Source organism: Glandiceps talaboti, chromosome 8 (genome assembly GCF_964340395.1).
Source record: "Glandiceps talaboti chromosome 8, keGlaTala1.1, whole genome shotgun sequence".
NCBI classification, from domain to species: domain Eukaryota; kingdom Metazoa; phylum Hemichordata; class Enteropneusta; family Spengelidae; genus Glandiceps; species Glandiceps talaboti.
In genome coordinates this window covers 26,822,057-26,843,001 of record NC_135556.1, presented here as the reverse complement: position 1 = coordinate 26,843,001, position 20,945 = coordinate 26,822,057, and the positions used below count along the sequence as shown (strand labels likewise).

The 20,945-nt window shown below is 33.9% G+C and overlaps 1 protein-coding gene and 1 long non-coding RNA gene across 3 annotated transcripts; one reads left to right on the top strand and one right to left on the bottom strand.

Annotated features, from left to right (window-relative positions):
* Positions 1-689: 689 nt before the first annotated feature.
* On the bottom strand, positions 690-4,789 carry LOC144438430 (uncharacterized). The gene is made up of 4 exons (XR_013481060.1): positions 4,724-4,789; positions 3,091-3,159; positions 1,833-2,042; positions 690-822 (listed from the first exon to the last, which is right to left on the bottom strand). It is a non-coding gene; the product is annotated as an uncharacterized LOC144438430 (long non-coding RNA).
* Positions 4,790-9,556: 4,767 nt separating this feature from the next.
* Positions 9,557-19,971, top strand: LOC144438531 (ankyrin repeat domain-containing protein 10-like). 2 transcript variants are annotated; one of them, XM_078127598.1, is made up of 5 exons: positions 9,557-9,884; positions 10,829-10,981; positions 11,811-11,902; positions 12,746-12,990; positions 15,671-19,971. In XM_078127598.1, the coding sequence occupies exons 1-5, from the start codon at positions 9,681-9,683 to the stop codon at positions 15,970-15,972; spliced, it is 996 nt and encodes a 331-aa protein (XP_077983724.1). In that variant the 5' UTR covers positions 9,557-9,680; the 3' UTR covers positions 15,973-19,971. The 2 variants fall into 2 exon arrangements, with proteins under 2 accessions (XP_077983724.1, XP_077983725.1); XM_078127599.1 differs by having other exon boundaries at positions 15,112-15,806.
* The last annotated feature ends 974 nt before the right edge of the window (positions 19,972-20,945 follow it).

Sequence of the window (20,945 nt, the reverse complement as noted above, 5' to 3'; positions counted from 1 at the left end):
CCAATAGCATGATACACGTACATGTACTAGTATTTTGTTTCAACTAAACCTATATATCATGTGAGTAGAACTGCAGCTGGTCATGCATATCCATGCGGCTATCTTGTCACAGTATGAGACGACAACTAGTATAATTATAGCATGCTCAATACTGTTTAAGTAAAGGCCCCTGTCGGATTAGAATGAAAGCTGGCAGTGAAAGACATATGTCTGGCAGAGATTTCGAAAAAAAGTCGGCCCTGGGGAAAATAATGACCCTATAGTAATCCTGGCCTCTAATATATGGGAGAGCAAGGGAAATGAACCGCAAGCAACTTTTGTTTATGTGTCAAAGAGAATTTTGTCTTACTATACCCAAAACTTTGGAAAGTCATGAATACATAATGATGAAAGGTAGGATTCCTATTCGTAATGGCTCTCATTGTCAAGGTCTTGACAAAAGTGAACATGATTTTGAACGATGAAGTTCGCGGTGTCAGTATGAACTTAAGATGAGTTTTATGTACTCTCGATTATTTCAAAAGTAGATCTCAGAACGTATTTTCTATAATGGTCTGAGGGTAGATTAAACAACACAAAACAAAACAAAATATATACAGAATAAACATCAAACGCATTATCTCAACAATAGAAATCAAACCGACTTTCTTGCAATGACTGAATTACCAATATATACTCGCTCTTCAATATGCTGTTACATAATTCATATTTATTGAATATAATCTAAAGGTACGACACGGGAGAGTAAGATAAATAAAGAGTAGGTAATCATGTCTTTTCTTCTTCCAGTATTATCCGAAGCCATGTATGGATAAGTGTAACCTGCAATACAACGAGAATAGAATGCTGTTATTAGCATTTTTACAGTGAGAAATGATGGCTTGAAGTTTCACTGATGAGACGTGATGTTTGTGACTCAAAGATAGACTGATTTCAACCATAGACTAACATTATAACAGAGACAAAACACACAGCAGGGCCCTTTAACAAATCACATTCATATACATAACATACACACAAAACTAAATAATACACCACAGAATTCAGAATTATTTTATTTACTTGGATTTGTTCCCATAAATATTGATGGCAATGATCGAAAACATGGAAACTCCATTCATAAACTCAATTTCTTGAGTATATTTGCGTACATATAATTAGCCTATATTTCTGAGTTCTCCTGTCTAATTTGAACTGTATATTGTATTTGGTTACATAACTGTGTGTGTAGGTTTTAGAGAGGTTTAGATACACGTTAGAACGCCTACGTGTAAGGGAGCAAATCTAAATTAAAACTACTAATCTTGTAATTGACGAGAGATCACTTACATTAACAGTTTGCTTTATCTCTCATCTGCTGGGAGATTATCACACTGGACAAACATTCGATCATGCATATACTGGTAAGAAAGAGAATTTCTTTCTTACCAGATAAGAGTGAAGAATGGACAAGCAAGGCGTCTTTATTTAGTCAATAAAGCAAAGAGAGAATTACATACAGCCTCAGACTTTTAGTGGTCTGAGATACATATAGCTGAGAGCAAAGTAACCAGGGAAAGAAAAAGAAATAGTTTTAAAATTCAATGAGTCAATTGATCAATATCACACACAAAATAAGTTATATTGCACCACAAAAATAGATCATTCAATCGATCAATCATTCAACCAATGCTCGCTGCCCCCTGTGATCGCACAGGCATATACGTAATGACGCGTACAAAGTTGTGTTTGCAAAAATGTGAAACAATATGTTACGATGTGATACAAACAATTATAATATTGTAAAAAATATGATATATGACATGATATGATATGATATGATATACACTGACCTTTTGGGCTGCTTCACCGTTACTAGCAATATAAAGCAGAATTACATCCAGCAAAACATGCACCTGTTGCGCACTGATGAGGCGGAACATTACAGCAATCAGAGGCTACATTAGCACCGCCGGTCAGAATAGTTTCAAGCATTTGGTCATTCAGTTTGTTTTCAGGCGTCAGCGTAATAACAATACCGAGGGATGCTTCTTCCAGCTTTACTGAAAGGATAAAAGATATATATATATATCCATTAGAGCAGAGTCATGCCTGTGATTGTATATTTCGAAGTATTTCAGAAGAGGTAAGAAATCCATGATTTTACGTTAAAGATCGAATTTAGACCTGGAAGCTAGCTGCTGTGTATTGAAAAGATGAAAGATATTATAAAACGTGTACGATCACAGTCATGCTGAAACCAGTAAGGGACATATTTGAAAGGATGAAAGATATTACTTATCAGATATCGTTGTGGTTGTTTTATTTATCTATTTTGATACATTGTATATTATTTTGTAGAAAAGATTTTGATATTTTTGTACGTTTTACATTTTCTACCAATATATATTATAATTGTTATTATGAAGATCAAAGCCATGCATTTTGACTATTGGTCACTCAAGCCGCAAATGAAAATGTTGTCCTTGTTTGTACACTCTTTATCATTATTGTTGATTTTAAAATTATTTTAATCAAACCAAAACAGATAGCTAATATCGAAAGGAGGTTGTGATACTGATCAACACAGGAATGGAATTACAAAAATTGACAGGTGTCCTTTTATGTCCTATTTAGAAATTTATATTTAGACAATATCTGATGAATGCACGTTTTAAAACTCAGTATTTGCATCGATGATCAACAAATACACGTGGCCTACAAAAATTCGTGGTGCATCGCAGCCAGTCGTGATCAATTTATCAATTTTAAATTGCAATAAAGGAAACTAAATTTAGGCTAATCACTATTTTTGAGAACTTATTTCATTGTAAAGATCAGTTACTGTAGATTTTTTTGTTTGTTTTTTATGTTTGTTTTTGTTTACTTCTATTTTCACTTAAAATTAAGTGAATACAATGGATAATGATGAATACCATGTAATTTCAAACCTTCACACCCCCCCCCCAAAGAGATAATGTATCATAGTATATCTTGTCTTTTTAAACAATCAATCGACAAAAGGAAAGCAGTGGTGACACACAATAGATTAGTGAATAGTCAGTTATTTTAGCAGAAAATAAACAGAACAGAAATACACTATGTTTTTACCTGCACTCTCTACAACCACCACAACCAAACACAATGCAAGTAAAACACACAGAGTCTTCATGATTGATGCTAGAATTAAATAAAACAAGAGGTGATATATAAAAAACTAAAAGGACACTGCAGTCACCCTACGAACCGTTTATCTATATTTCCTCCCAAATGAATGTATGTATGTATGTATGTATGTATGTATGTATGTATGTATGTATGTATGTATGTACGTACGTACGTACGTGTGTGTGTGTGTGTGTATGTAATGTATGTATGTAATGTATGTATGTATGTATGTATGTATGTATGTATGTATGTATGTATGTATATATGTATGTATGTATGTACGTACGTACGTATGTATGTATGTATGTACGTACGTACGTACGTACGTACGTACGTATGTATGTATGTATGTATGTATGTACGTACGTACGTACGTGTGTGTGTGTGTATGTAATGTATGTATGTAATGTATGTATGTATGTATGTATGTATGTATGTATGTATGTATGTATGTATGTATGTATCATTCTCGCAAACCAGAGTTATTATTTCTACCACTACATTTCGAAATAAGTGGGAGGCTCGTTAAGAACGTTGCCGTAAAACAGGCCGTGGTTTGCGACGATGGTATGTATGTATGTATGTATGTATGTATGTATGTATGTATGTATGTATGTATGTATGTATGTATGTATGTACGTACGTACGTACGTACGTACGTACGTACGTACGTACGTACGTACGTATGTATGTATGTATGTATGTATGTATGTATGTATGTATGTATGTATGTACGTACGTATGTATGTATGTATGTATGTAATGCGAGACATAAAGTAGCTAAGTGATATCGGTATATCATATCACTTGGGCCACTTTATGTCGTTTTTATCTTTTCGAAAAATGAATGGTCGTGTGTACATTGAATTTTTGAAAAATCGCAATTGGATGAAATTTATCCAAGATATTTAGAAAAACGCAAATGAAGATTTTGCCTAAATATCGATATTCTATTTGACATTTTAAATAGTTCCAAAGCTAAAGCCATCCAAAACTGTTAATGCTCGAACCTGCAGAGTCCAAGTTGTCTACTCTAACCAATTGACCATCATGACTCCATAACTATGATTCAATTTATACATGTAAATCATTATTGCGAGAAGGGAAGGTAGACGTCCAACTCCATCGCTGATTTACTCTACACTGGATTTTTGGAGTGAGACATGTCTTGGTCAAACACATACTCCATGCACAATTTGTTAAGACTTATCCGCTATATTAGTACTCTCTGTTTAAAGCCTAGATACATGTGATAAATGGACGTCTCTGTATTCGTAACATCATCTGCATTGAATCTTTGTTTAGACATCTGCCCTATATCTAATTGGACTAAAACCCAAAGAGATATATATAAAGTCAGACAGTAAACTACCTTAGCCTCTGCCCGATAGGTTAAATTTAAATCTCATTTTGTGCGCACCCCCACCTCCTCGCCATCGCTCAGACTATCTCGTGGTTTATCCTTAATGTGAATATCTACAAATCCAAGTTGTCATTCACACACTTGTATTGAAGGAAGACGAACTATGAAAATCTCACGAATATAGACTAACGTGCATAAAAAGTGACGACGTACCTGAACTGGCGAGAATAATCGTCCTAGCAAGTAAGTATAGAACGGTGGTGATGACGTCGTGGGAGGTAGACACGGTATAATCTGAATGTGTGAGACTGGTCCTTGTTCTTATATACACTATATATGCGTGACAAGAGCATCGTTTCATAGTCGTTAAATTGACTTCTTTCAGTAACAAAATACAAAACATGACATGTTAAATGGTATTTTTTGCATGCTATGATTAGCCTTTCTTTTAAACTTCGCGTGCCGTTTTATTTTATGAGTAGTCATAAATATATATATATATAACATGAACAGTCATTTATGGACAATTTATCAACAGTGTAACGTATTGAAAAGCTATCCACGTCAGTGAATTTACGAAGTTTAGCAGAAAATGCTTGGAAACACGCAAACGTTTTTGATATGGGGGAGGGGGGAGGGGGCTGTTGAAGTTTACAGTAATTTACAATTTGAGTAACCATCAATACTGGTACATGGTAATGTGGTGTAATATCAGACGTCTCAGTACGTATGTGGTATGATCGCGTTAGCAGAAGAAAACCTTGTACTCTCCAGCATTATTAAATGCATGCATATCTTTTGAAATGATGTAGAAAACAATAGTAGCAGCAGCAGCAGCAGCAGCATCAACAACAACAACAACAACAACAACAACAACAACCACAACAACCACAACCACAACAACAACATCAAAGTATCCCACCATGGGAGAAGAAGTCTGACTCGTGGATATGTATAAATACTGATAAGGCGTTTAGAGGCACCTGAATAAGAGCAGTAAACGTTGAGTGATTGTTTGCATTATATCAAGAAATATATATACTATCATATTCAGCCAGTATTTCCTTCTACAAACTATCCTGTTATTCACCTATCAAAAAACTTGTGTATCATAAGTTTGCATCTCCGCCAAAAAGTTATATCGTGCTTGTGACCATAGACTTTACTCCCCAGTGCTAGTGTCTATGCTGGAACAAGGTCCAACATTGACATTACTGATGACAGAGTATTGAGGTTGATATTTGTCTTGTAGTGATTAAACTGGAGTGCCATACAATATAGTTTTTTTTCGAAATCCACTATTAAACAATCGTTGGTATGTTTCGACATCGTAGGCCTGAGTATAATAAATAAATGACTGCTAATATGTTATGTTACCATTTTCAATGATATATTAAATGCAATAAAAATGAATGATTGCACACACTTGATTATTGTCGACGTTTATTACACTTAATAAGTAAGTAATTTAAATTTACTACATCGTAGTATTGTCCGGTGGTATCAGTTTTTATCTACTCTTCGTGATACGATGTACAATCATATTTGTCCCCATTTTGCTCTCACGATATTTCAGAGTGATAATCACGAATATAGTGAATAGCTTTTGATTTCCGATTTGGTCGTTTGGCTTTATGGGAATCATTCAGAACAATGGAATGACGTCATCATGCGCGAAGACAGAAAACAACTTTTGGCGATGGTTATTAGTACATTATATGCGACCAAATACAAAGATTATCTGTGTAATATGGTGGAAGTGAAACTCGACAATTTCTTTACAGGGTCAGTAAGACGGTGGGCAACGTTCATCTAAAAAGCATTTAATTGAAGAAGAGAGATATTGTACACTTGTTTGTGACTTAGTACTAGACTAGTGTATTGAATTTTGCATTTGGAATAACTTCTTCATATCATCGTACCCTATCTAAACGTATCCTAACTGGTTGAAGGTTGGGGAATTAACACATCGGATGTTTCACTTCAAAAATAAGGGAAAGTTTAGTAGCTTGTACTAGTTGTAATTCTAATGCGTTACTTATAATGAGTTCAGTATTTAAATTATATTTTGAGAGTGCACACTTAGTGTGTACATTATTTACAGTTTTAACGGGTCGTTTGCATAATTAATAATTTTCAGTAAGTAGGCAATATCTTAATAATAAAATCAATTCCGTCATAATTGTGTACAAAACGTCAAGAATAAAAACGTGAACACGTCCTATAAGGTTCGTTGACGTAGCTTTTAGTTTTAACGGGTCATTTGTATAATGATTTTGGTAATTACATGTAGGTTATATCTTATAATTAAGAATGCAAGATTCAAATTTCATACAATTTGGTACACACATTACTAGTAACAAACCGTACGTGTCTGATATACTTTGTTGAATGTACTTTTAGTCATTTTGTATAATTAATTATTTTTTGATTATTAGGTAATATCTTTAGAATGCAAACTTCAATTTTCATATAATGTGTTTGATACACTAATGAAAACGAAGTGTCCTATAAAGCTTGACGAGGTATCTAGTATCTTAATGATTTATTGGCATAATTGATTATTTTTCGGTAATTAAGCAATATAGTAAATTTGTAAACTTCAAATTTCATATAGTTCACACATCATGTATGATATATCCATATCTCAGGATTTTGCATTCCAACAATATGTGTAGGAATTCGAACAAAACTCCAAAGACTTTGGCATTCAGTTTATACATCTGGTCACACTGGCGTTTGTTTTATTTAATTCATGCTGACTGCCATCTGTCATATCGCAAATGTTAGCTAGCTATAGCCGGAAGATGGATAGTTGAAAATAATGTGTGCAGCTATGAGGGCGGGAATGGGCATTTTCGTACTTTTGTCTGAGACCAGTATTTCAATATTTAAGCTTATCATATCAGCAATTTCTAATAATATTACACTTCTAAAATTGAGCTACCAGACAAATAATTTTAACCCCGACTCTAATCGGTTATAAAAATGTTTACAACAACTTAGAAATTTGTTGACGAGCTCGTGTTGGGCCAATCATCATAAACAACCCGATGACGTCATCGTCACCTTGTATCCAATGATATTGAAGATACTGTGACATCATTGACAAATAATAGAAAACCACGTAATGTAAACTTTTAGTAAAGGCCAGAGAAGAGAATGAACTGGGTTAAGAATAAGTTACCATCTCTGCTTGGGAGGTAAACTAGCGAACCTCATGCCTCGGCCGGTCTGTTGATTAATTCCTGGGTGCTCGTACGCGTATGTTCTCGGTATGGGAATGACTTGATTTACATAGCATTAGCACTGTATTAAAGCTTACAGTTGTGTGTACATTCGCCACATCGTTACATGTAAGTATATGGTGTCCAATCCATGACAAAATTACAACTCCTCATTTTGCTATTCTTATTTCAATTTTACAACTCAAATATCTATTTTTCTGTTCTATATTCCATTTTACAATTCGTCATTCCAATTCTTATTTCAATTTTACAACTCAAATATCTATTTTTCTGTTCTATATTCCATTTTACAATTCGTCATTCCAATTCTTATTTCAGTTTTACAACTCAAATATCTATTTTTCTGTTCTATATTCCATTTTACAATTCGTCATTCCCACTCTTATTTCAATTTTACAACTCAAATATCTATTTTTCTGTTCTATATTCCATTTTACAATTCGTCATTCCAAAACTGAATGCAACTAAACAACTGAACTTTCATTTCTGAATGAAATTTTACAACTCAACTTTCCATTTTTTAATTTTGTATTCTATTTTCCATGTTTAATTCTCTTGTACAGTTCGACATTCGATTACTCTGCTTCCTGTTTCATTCGACTACTCATTCTTTCCATGTCAAATTCAATCTGTAAGTCAAGTGTATCAGCGCATTTCGAATATCCAAATTCAAATTTGTTATGTTAATTGTGAAATCAAATTTAGAACACTAAGATTGAAGGTAGTGATGTTGATTTGTAAGATAAAATGTTGAATCGTAGAACCGTGAAATCAAAATGTTGAACTGAGAAATAGAATGTTGAACTGTGAAATACAATGTTGAACTGAGAAATAGAATGTCGAATAGGGAACCCTGAAATCATATGTGTAACTGTGAAAATTGGGTTTAGAAGAATGAGTAGTCGAATGAAACAGGAAGCAGAGTAATCGAATGTCGAACTGTACAATAGAATACAGAATTAAACATGGAAAATAGAATACAGAATTAAAAAATGGAAAGTTGAGTTGTAAAATTTCATTCAGAAATGAAAGTTCAGTTGTTTAATTGCATTCAGTTTTGGAATGACGAATTGTAAAATGGAATATAGAACAGAAAAATAGATATTTGAGTTGTAAAATTGAAATAAGAATAGCAAAATGAGGAGTTGTAATATTGTCATGGATTGGACACCATACTAAGTATAGAGAGAAAGAGTAGCGACTCTTTCATACTCTCGTAAAATTATACAACAATGCAAGAAAGCCTGTAATATTGTAATTCAGTGGGCGCAGTACTGCGAAATCAACTGTCTAGTTTCACATTAATCCGTAGAAAAGCACTAAATTGTTCGTAGACGGTGATCATTCGTACTATGCAATCGGGCCATTTAATTTTTTCCGGGAGAAAATTCACCCTCTGCCCTTGAAAATCCTCAATCCCTTCCCCCAGAAGTTAAAAGTGATTACTCCCAAAAGTATTAATCAATAAATTTACATTATTTCATTATTTTTAGGCCTCGCATGGTTTAAGCCCTATGAATAGAGAATATTTTCATGTTACATGTAATTGTTTATCTGAACTTCAATGAATAACAGACAACATATTTTCAAGTACCCCCTTTCATCTCACAAGTCAGTATGTCCGCCACCGCCACATAGGTTTCAAAAATTGTAATAGTAAATTTAGTTTCGGTCGTATGACAAATGTTTACTACTAACCAACCAAAGAGGGCGATAACACAAAGGGAAGCGCAGCAGCCTTGTTGAAGGCTTACAAATTACAAGACCCGGATGCTCAGTCATCAAATATGCACAAGCGTGGTTATTGTTTATTTGGGTAATTCACGATCTCGCTGATCGTGCAGTCTGTTCCCCCAAATTGACAAGATTTCATTTCTTTTATCCCCAGTTACATTTTAGAGATTTAGATAAATATATCCCACATGGAAGTATCTCACTCATTCGGTTCTTGGGGAGCAGAAAGTGAGGCCATTTTACGTCGTATTTATCCAGTGCATAGAGCATGCCGTGATGGAGACACGGAAACACTCGCGTTATTGATCGCAAATGGCCAGCATTCTGGAATTTACCAAGAAGATCAGTTCTATGGTTGGACGCCGGCACATTGGGCTGCTTATTTTGGCAAGGTATGGAATTTTATTTTATTTTATTGACACTCAGTCGGCAACTTTAAGTTTTCACACACACTGGCCACCCTTTTTGTTTATTGACAAGCAGTGAAACGTGCTTCGGAGGACACTATATATACACAATGTACGCCAGACGGCGAGACAGTTGGTCGTTTCTATTTCGGCGCCAAAATGGCGGTAATGAAGTACCATCATGGGTTAGCTTTGTAATACTTGATAATGCCATCAACCTAAATGTTGCCTCTACATTCAAATATCTATAGTGTAAACAAAAAAGAGTAAATTTATTTAAAAGTTTACCGTCGTATTGATATGCTAATTTATGGCGCTGTATTTGAATTTTTTGAAAAGAGGCACATCGCGGCATGTACACCGCCACCTACAGGTGAAGTGTTTATGTTTTTTGATATGGTGATATCCGCTATCCACAGATCACCTCACAGACATCAGACGGTTTGGAGGGGTAGACTCTCTTGTTATGTTCAGCATGTCTCTTGCTCAGTATCATTTTTTTTATCAGACAACCGCAAAATACAATGTATTCACTGAAAATTATTAAAATAACAATAATTCGACATTGTTATTGTTAATCTGTGATCGATATTATTATTATTCCATGAGTAGTACATAAACAGGTTGAAATCGTGATTACCATTAGTGCTGATTTTGGATGTGGACCGAAAAATAAATTTGATTTGATTTATTATTATGTGTATACACAAGACTGCACTAGAAAATATGTGTACTCAGTGAGTCACTGACAGGAGATCCAATATTTCATTAAGAGTAAGTTATTGTACCTAACAAAAATTTAAAAAAAAAGAAGAAGTCTAAATTGCAGTTAGTGTAGGGTTTTAAATAAGATATTTGGTTATATTCCATGTTTGTATAAAATTGAATTAGAATGATTGTTTTTATTTCATTCTGATAATTCTATATAGTTGGAATGCTTGTGTAATCTGGTCAGCCATGGTGTCAACATTGATATTGCGACCAAAAGATTCAACCAAACACCCACCCACATTGCATCATTTGCAGTACAACCACACTGTCTTCTGTGGTTGATCAAAGCAGGTGCTGATATAAACAGACAGGTATGGTTTTCACTTTCAGCTGTTGCCAATGGTTTCACAAACATGCTTTGTAACTGATTTGAGATGTTGCTGCTATTTTAGAATGTTTTTGTCTTAGTTCTTACACTTAGCATTATTACAGTATATATAGATGTGATTTCAAAAACGTAGGTCTCTAAGATAGAAATGTTAACAGAAAGCATGGATAGACACTATACATGTATACAGTATAGGACTATTTTATGTTTTGATGAAATATCATTTTAAACTAAACTCATATTAATTATATATTATATATATACATTGTTATATATATATGTAAGTATATACGGGCCTGTATACTACTGAAATAATATACTATGTTTCTATATACATGAATACTCACCCACACAAACAACTTGTATATGGATGAGTGTGTGTGTGTGTGTGTGTGTGTGTGTGTGTGTGTATTAGGTATGAATGAAAAGGGGGGCATTCAAATCAAATACGTGTCTACATTACATCCATTCTCAATTCCCTCTATTTCAATTATAGGTTCTTACATTACTGTTCGTTTTTCAAGGGCGCCATGAGGATTATTCTTTCATTTTGTACCAACTTTTTCCATAGTGCTGCTTGACAGTGGTTTTTCACACCTAAATTTTAACTCATAAAACAGGGTCGTTAATAAAAATTTGAAAGTTGACTTTCATAGTACCTTATACATTTTAGCCTAAAACAAGATTGTATTAATATTTATAGGCCTTGTCAGATTATTATCTACGTTTGAGAACTTGGGATTTAGATATTGGATTTCAAGTCTATGAAACTTTAATTTACCCACCTTTGCATTTGAAAAACCTTTGCTTAGGATTACCTGGGTGAAACAGCAGTCCACAAAGCAGCTCGAAGTGGTACAGTAGAGTGCCTTGGACTACTTCAAGCCCAAGGAGCATATCTTCGGTAAGTACAAAATCTCTGTTGAAGAGGGAGTTCAATCCCATAAATTAATCATGTGCTGGGGAATAACCACCAATCTTACAAATACCTTCTTTCATTTTGATGCTTGGTGGATGCAATTCTCATGACTTTGAAAACGATTTTACCTTTCACTCAAAATTTGTAGATATTTCTTGAGCATCTTTATTATGTACATGTGTTACGAAATTTTTAGATGGATGCAATTCTCATGACTTTGAAAACGATTTTACCTTTCACTCAAAATTTGTAGATATTTCTTGAGCATCTTTATTATGTACATGTGTTACGAAATTTTTAGATGGAAGAGTGGACCCATGTTTAGTAACTTTTAGATAGAAGAGTGGACCCATGTTTAGTAACTTTTAGATAGAAGAGTGGACCCATGTTTAGTAACTTTTAGATAGAAGAGTGGACCCATGTTTAGTAACTTTTAGATAGAAGAGTGGACCCATGTTTAGTAACTTTTTAGATAGGAGAGTGGACCCATGTTTAGTAACTTTTAGATAGAAGAGTGGACCCATGTTTAGTAACTTTTTAGATAGAAGAGTGGACCCATGTTTAGTAGCTTTTCATGAAACGTGACCCTTTTGAATGACGACTCATTATGATCTGCCTTTATCTGGGCATATCCAACCCCCAACCCACCTAACACCCCCCCCCCCCCCACCCACTGACCTATGAACCCCCTTTTTCTGTGACTACAAATGTATGGGAGAGAAGTCTGTGTAAGTCCAATACTTAACATATGTGTAATTTAGAGTATTTGTTTTAGTAGATTTTATAACATGTGGTGTTTAGGATTTACATATTTATCCTTTATTCCAGTGCTCCTAATAATAATGGACACACACCTTCACAATTGGCCATTTCATGTGGAAACCAACACTGTGCTTTGTATATTGAACAATGCAGTCCTAAAGAAATCACCCACAATGGGTTTCATCACAATGGACACCAAAGTAATGGTTTCCATCCTTGTAACGGAGTTAACAAACTACCACAGTTTATAAGTCGGAAGAGAGCTTTAGAGGAAGAAGAACCTTGTCTCTTTAAGAAATCCAGAACAGACGGTGAGATAATCTCTTATCTCGCATCTAACCACAACACTTCTGTTAGTAGTCTTGTAGGAAATGGATACTATTAATATCTCATCATATGCCGTGAACAACTGCATCTGGTGAACTGCTTCATCCAAGGAACTTTTAACTTTAAAATCTGTCAAGTGAGGGCGCTATAGGACTTACGACCTGTTTAATCACTAAAGTTGGTTTCAGAGTATTTAGACCACAAACATTTTGTATGTCAAAGAATCTAATTTCCTCTATGCATCAAAACCAATTCAAGATTATTGATCCAAGGGATGGTGTTTTCTATATGAAGGAAACCCTTTTCTATTGTTAGCAAGTCGTTGCAAAATAATATAATTTTATTATTAAAATTTGTACACAAATTTAATTAAAGTCATATTCTTTTTTTGCTATTTAGATTCAAGTACATGAAAACTGTATGTTGGGCTCTGATTTTGAATAACATAATGTTTTTAAAGCAACCTTGAAGTCTTGAATATAGAATTATTTAAAGTCAATGTTGGTTGAATATGTTTAGGCATTTATTGATAAAACTATCAATTTTCGACAAATATGCCACAAGTGTGTTCTTACAAAAAATTGAAGATCTGTCTGTCGGAAACTCGGGTAAACTGAAGGTATCTCTTGCATGTCTGTAAAATTTATGTCATATTGAAAGTGATGACAAATGATTTTTATTAGTAATTGTATTTCAGTTTGTCTTTTTATATCTATTTAACATCGCATGTAGATTTTTGGTGATTTTGATTTTCTGTCAGTGTGCCCTTTTTTATGAGAATATATGTTTAGTAAAATCAAATGTGTCAGTAATTCAGCACATAGCCACTTCTCAGTTTACAAATGTTATGTACATATAGAAATCATCTGATTCAAAGTTACTTGCACAGACTTCACTTGTATTTGGTGTGAGTTACTAAAACATACCACAGTTGCAATCAAAGCTTGGTGACTTTCGAAGATAGAAGCAAACTAAAACTACCGTTGCAACATGTTGATATAAGCCATTGAATTGACACTGGATTAATTAGATTCACAGTAGGGTAGTGTTTCTGATAGCTAGATTTTCTCAAGTGGCCACACACTATCGTGATTACAGAGAATTCCATCCACACAATAGAGGCTGCATTATCACCCACTTGTGGAACATACCACATCAAACAACAATAATTTTAGTTTATGTCTATAGCCGAAACCTTGATTGCCAGAGTAGTAAATCATTAGTTACAGACCTTTTTTAATAGCTCCAGTGTTCAAATGAGTTGATAGGATACAGACCTATACCATATCATTTCAGCAAAATAAATATGTAGTGTTTCCTCAATATTTTTCTTCATTCAGCCAAGGAAATATGAGTGAGCTAGGGGCCTTATCACTATGATTTTATAGCCAAGTAGTGACAAAACCCTTAAATTACCCTTAGATTATGAAGAAAAATATTGGGGAATGATGTCATATATATCCTCAAGCATAGTGTATGAAAACTAGGAAAAAGAAGTGTGATTTGGAACATTTAAACTCAGCACCATTGAACCAATGATGTAGGTGTAAGTTGTCATGATGTAAAATGACCAGGGTATAAAACCCAAATGTTTGTAAGATCTTGTTCACCCTGGGTTGTGTTTAGTACAATAGACATTAATCAACATAAGAAAAGATGGCATTCATATGCAAATTAACTAATATGCTATGAGAAATTCCTGGAGAGAAGAACACTGGGCTCATTTCTGTATTTTTACAGTATTCTGACATTATAGGCATGTGCTGTGGTTTGTATTACTGGTATACTGTAAACTGAGATATTTTCGCCACTAGAAAATTTCATTATTTTACATATCTTAAAATTAGTTCTGAAAGACTAATTTTTACAAATTACTTAGCCAGGTGCAGTGTGTTTATACACAAGAAGGCATTTTTAGCCACTTCTTATTTTCATGGTTTTCAGTGAAATAAGCAAAAATAACTTGAGCGAAAATTTCCAGGCTTACAGTATTTGTGTAGTCACCGTTGTCTAAAACCTTTGATATACACATGTTGCATGTCTTGCTTCCAAACTCCGTAGGAAGCTGACCATACATGTCTTTGTCTTTGACGTTTCATGTCCAGATTCAAGAATTGGGGATATTCATGATGTAGCAATGACAAGTGCTGAGCCAGCAGAGTACACCAAATGCTGCAGCACATCATCAACACCATCATTGGGAGTGAAACGACATATTACATCTATGCCACAGGCTTTGGGTGGTCATTTCATGTAGACACCTTATCATACATAAGCTGTAGATGTATGTTTCTGTCCCAGGTGTAAGCCACTTGATAAAGCCCTACAATATGCCCCAGTTGGGGTTTAGTTATTGTTTGATGAACTATCATGAAATCATTTTCCAAGAAAGGCAATCCACAGTAAAAGGAATATCAGTTGATAACTCTTTATGGATGATTTCATATCATACAGGACATTGTTCCAACATCTTGTTTTGTGTACAATATGCAAATTATATGCATATTAGCAGTAGTCAACCAATCAAATTTAAATCCTGGTTTTATAATTACTGTAGGAAATAAATATAAATACTATGTTATTTTTGAAGTGATAAGAAATGCCATAAAACTTCAACAAAATATTTTCAAATTTCTACTTTCCTTTTATATGGTTATTTCTTAGGTTTCTGTAATGATGGGCCTCCAGTGGCTGCACACTGTGATTGTGGGACAGAGGCATACAATGCTATAATCACAAATAACAATTCACATGAACCAAGAGATAGTAATTTGGAAAACCATAAGCTATCTTTCCAAAATGGATGCCATCCAATTGGACTTTCTTCACATGGAGTGGAGTTTTCAAACAGCATGCTCAGTGGAAACAATACAGAAAATATCTTTTCTACCAGCAGAGTGGAACATCAGAAAAGTGTCCAGTGTGAACAGAGATACTACAATATGATGATAAACGGATTGTTTTGACTCTAGATGAAAAATTGAAAAATGTGTAATCTGACCAGAGCAGGTATAATGCAGTATTTGTTGAACGTACTTGTATTTAGTATTGTTCACCTCAGCTATGCATCAAGGCATCAATAATGTCATAGGGCGCCTGTCGTGTAATCTGGACATTCATAATGTTTATCTGGGTATATATGATGGTGTCATCTTAGCATTGATGATATCATCCAGGTATCTATGATGTCACCCCGATCTCTATGATGTAATCTGGACATTTAAGATATCATTTGGGCACCTGTGGACGTGACAGAACTAGGTGTTATGATGTCATCTCAACATCTGTGATGTTATTTTAAGATGTATGATGTCATAGAATTGTAGATTGACTTAAGGATAAAGTTATTGTGATATGAATACATGGTGATGCACTATGTATTCCTGTTATCTTTTTTTCATTGTCTTTGAAGATGAAAATATAGGATTGCTATCAAAAACTGTACTTTACAGTTTAAATTATGCACAGATATTAAAATAGAATTGTTAATATGTACTTTTAAATCACTGAGACAACACAAAATGCACCCATACTCTGTCCTGATATAGGAATTTTTCTTAATCAACAGGTCAAATGCAAACAAAATTATTAAACTAAGTGTGACCTCTCCAACCTAAGTCAAAGATATGTCAAAAGTATTAATGATTATATTGTATGTAAACTTGTGCCCAAATAGAAGTTGTAATGACACAAGATGGTCGTTGAGTTTATAAATAATGATATCTTTTGAAACACTTCCATTTGATAAAAGTCATCCTAAAGCAGTTACATTGCATTTATGGATGTTTGTGTATGTCCTCATGGCTAACTATTTTGAAGAGTCAGAGATGGCAATATCACTGTCTACTTAATCTGATATGCACCTTGCACTGCCATTGTCACAAATTATCCTGAGTGCCACAGTGTGTTTATCACATGTATATCACCATATTAGATATTCTCAGATGTGTAAAGAAAAAATTCAGTTTATTTTCATTGTGTGCTGTTGTGATTATGTGTCTGTAATACAGCTGTTGAATGACTAGCATTAACTTTGCTGGTATGAAGTGACATAAGGAAGGACTTCAAACAAAGATCACTGACACAAAAAACACTGGATTCGTGTGATGTAGATAAATATGACATTCTTATCAGCTTGTTAAATCTGTGAAAACTTAACACAAATAGTGCATCTATCTACATTTTATCATAACTGCACAAACAATCGACTTCTCAAGTATCAATAAACGTGATAGGATCCCTGGTGTTTTTGCTCTGATCAATTACCTGACTCACACAACATGAATATATCTCAGCATGAAACTTATCTCATTTCTTATGGCCATGGATAGACAAAGTCATTGCTATTCATTCCAGCGTTGTAATTTGGGAACATGAGTATGACAACTGTGTCTGAGTGCGATAATGGAAATGTGAAAGATATATTTGTACTCAATGCAAAATTAATCAAAATATGATTATTCATATTAAAAGGTCACATGGCAATCAAGAATCCAAATATACCATCAGGAGCAGTGATTAAATGATTTCTTGCAATTAAATTTAAGCCATAGCAGAATTTATTTATTAGGTTATTATTTTACATCACAACAATTCAAAAAGTATGTTATTTCCCTGTAGTTGGAGATGCCAATAAATGTAATTCAATGCTTCACTGCATAAAAACCCTGTGATGTGTGAGTAGGAGTGTGCTGTACTTAGGAAATATGTGCAAATGCTTATGATGTTCTCTGCAACTGTACTTTCACAAACATAACAAGTGAAACTATAGAAGAAGAAATGGCACAAGCATGCGTGCAATACTGACAGGTTACCCACACTGACACTTGCACTTCATGGGGTTTTGTCATTTTTACACATATTTATCCAAAGCAGCAAATTTTCTGTAAAAAATACCTTGTTTGGGTGATTTTGTCTGCGTGAACTGATAACATGCTCTTTTGCATACATGTATACAGTAATGTTGTCGATTTTGCACTTCAATGCAAATACTTGTACCATAGTATGTGCACACACTGATGTAAGTTATACATATGTAACAAAAGTGACTGAAACTCACTGTACATTATTTTGAGTTAGAATAATTTGATGTTTTAATAATTTAGTATTTTAGTACATGAGCAATAAGTATCCATCCAATTTTCCAATATAAATGATATATTGTTTCAATTTCTTTAATTGTGAAAAAAATCTGCCAATTTTGTTTGCCAACACTTTCTCAGTATGGCAAACCTGTATTGACTGTCTTTTTTTTAAGAATTTGTTTTATACTTTCAAAACTGAATTGCTCACTTATCAAATACTAACAAGGTATTCATGAATATTAGTAGAACTCTGTCAATTGAATATTACAAGTGCTCTGTCAAATGATAGTGTAAATGTCAATCATGCATATGGCTGGTTCATAGTGCAGGCTGTAAGCTTGAGTACATTCCATTGCCAAGGATTTTGCTGTGTGTGAAATGTAAGTTACTGGGCACAATCTCTAATGATATCACAGAACCCCATGGTGCTTGAGTGCAAGTGTGGTATACTGGAGGTATTTGCAAGAGAGCTTGTGGCTACACTTAAAGGTTGCAACAGAAACACTGCAAGCATGAGTGTAAATACTACTGGCTACCCACATTGGCAATCAGGTGTTATGGGGTAGTTATCAGTATTATGTGTATATATATAGCAAATTTCTGTAACAATCATACTGTGCTATGATGCAACTTTGTGCACAAGGAACAATCACACATTTGCATATGTTTTCGACATTGCACTGCCATTCAAATACCACTAGTATGCAGGGCACCGATGCAAGTAATGACGGATATACATGTAAATAATACAATTTATTCTCTGCATGTAAAAGATAGAGAACCAAGTTATCAACAAGACTGTTCTTGCTGTGCACATGGACATTTTACAGTGTATCTATGTTTTGGCAACATGTTGACACAATTAGCATATGATATGATAGAGTGCCAACCTAACAACCTTTTCTTTCCTGGTCAAGAATCAAACTATACATCCACCATGTAAAACAACACACACATAATCAAGAAAAAAGCTTTTTATGTGATATGTATGTTTGAAAATTGATACAAAGATGTGAGAGAGAAATACAGTACATGGAACGTTATGAAATTATATAACGAAGAAATTTAGTATGAAATATTAGTAATAAATTTATGAAGTTTTGCTTTCACATGCCCTCTTGCAATGTACTAGTAATTTCAAAGATTATATTGCTATAGTATTTGTATCTCTATACTTGATCATATCAATGCCATTAAATGTTACAATTATAATTTTTACCTCTCAGTTTTAAAATATATGAAAACACATAAATTGTCTAGTGTCTCTGTTTACGGGTGACAAACCTGGTAAAATTTGCAGTAAAATCTGCCATAACTTTGGTGAGGAACCTTTTTTGAATTGTATAAGCAACTTATTTAGATTTTACAGATTTGTCACCCTTAACAAAGACACTGTTGTAGTACTTAATAAATACAATCATTTTTATTGAACTTAGAGTTGATACCTAAACTTAAAAATAGTTACCACTCTCACTGATAGTACTATGTGTTTTGTTTTCCATTTACACTTAGATTTTGTTGTATTTTCACAAATTTTGAGTAAGGTCATTCTGCTTTATTGTAGTACTGTAATATATATATTTTTTTGCCTTCTAGTACTAGATTTTGTAACCTTCACTAAGCCAAAGAGTTCATTCAAACAATCACAACAATTTTATGAAACTTATACAGGGATTATATAGACCTTACCTACTGATAGTTGTATTTCCCCCAGTAGATATGGAACTCAGTAATTTCTGTTTGTATACAGACATTTCAAAAATCCTGGGTCTACCAGCAAAAGCCCCACTACTGATCCCTCTAATGACAAAAAATGGACATTTAATGTACAGTGGGTTGTACACCCTAATAAATATTATGTATTTTTACTTATATATGCAAATGCAGTGATGGGGGGGGGGGGGGGGGGGGGGGCTATATCAGCCTGTTCCAGTATACGATATACAACTTACTACTCCAAACCTCTGCCTCATTTTTGTTTTTAATTTCTACAGACATGGTTATAAACCTTTTTATGCCTTTTGTGTGAAGCGTTATGTTTCGTGTAGGGTCTATGGTTTGTCCAAAAGAACTGATTATCATACACTTTGTTATAGCTGTGAAATGGTTAAGTAAATACTGAATTTATGTCAATTCCTACATTCAATCAGTTGGAAGATTGGCCAAAACTATACTTTACGTTTAGATGAAGATAATCATAATAGTTAACAAAAGTGAAAAGCAAACCACATTGATGTATGAATGGTACTTTTGAAAGTTTTCAAAGCTGAACCCTGCCAAGTTCTTTTTACATGTTTCAAACATGTACACATCTGGAAGTACAAAGATATACTTTATGCTAGTATTTTATGGACTGTTGAAATACATCTATAGACAAAAACTTAACAGTTTTGAAGTGAATTGTGTTCTTTTATTTTGCAATGTTGATGAAATGCTCATTGGATAGTTATTAATTAGAAGGTTCTTATAAACCAAATAATGTATCTATCTGGTCACCCTTACAGTTCAATCAATTTCAATGTATTATTACTCTGAAATGTTTGTGTTGAAGGTATGGAATGGTCAGTCAATGCCATTTTTATATATACGGTATTTACTCCTAGCTTTCGATCTTCAAGAGAGTTTCCAGGCCTCGTTGTTTTAACAATTGAAAATCTAGATTATTTGGTTAATAGAGGTATTTTATGAGGGCAACAAATTTAATGTTAGATAATTTACAACTTGTGTCAGGTCACACAAAATGAAAATTTTGTTGGTACTTTTCAATTACTAGCATTTTAAAAATGATATTTTCATAACACAGCCTAAACCTTGAACTGTGTCAACTGACCATAGTTTTACCTATGATTTTAATT

What these genes read in the sequence shown, in the direction of transcription:
- LOC144438531 (XM_078127598.1), top strand. Translation starts at nt 9,681, where the DNA reads ATGGAAGTATCTCACTCATTCGGTTCTTGGGGAGCAGAAAGTGAGGCC. An exon ending in GGGCTGCTTATTTTGGCAAG is followed by an intron (nt 9,885 to 10,828) that starts GTATGGAATTTT and finishes AATTCTATATAG; the next exon opens with TTGGAATGCTTGTGTAATCT. An exon ending in GTGCTGATATAAACAGACAG is followed by an intron (nt 10,982 to 11,810) that starts GTATGGTTTTCA and finishes ACCTTTGCTTAG; the next exon opens with GATTACCTGGGTGAAACAGC.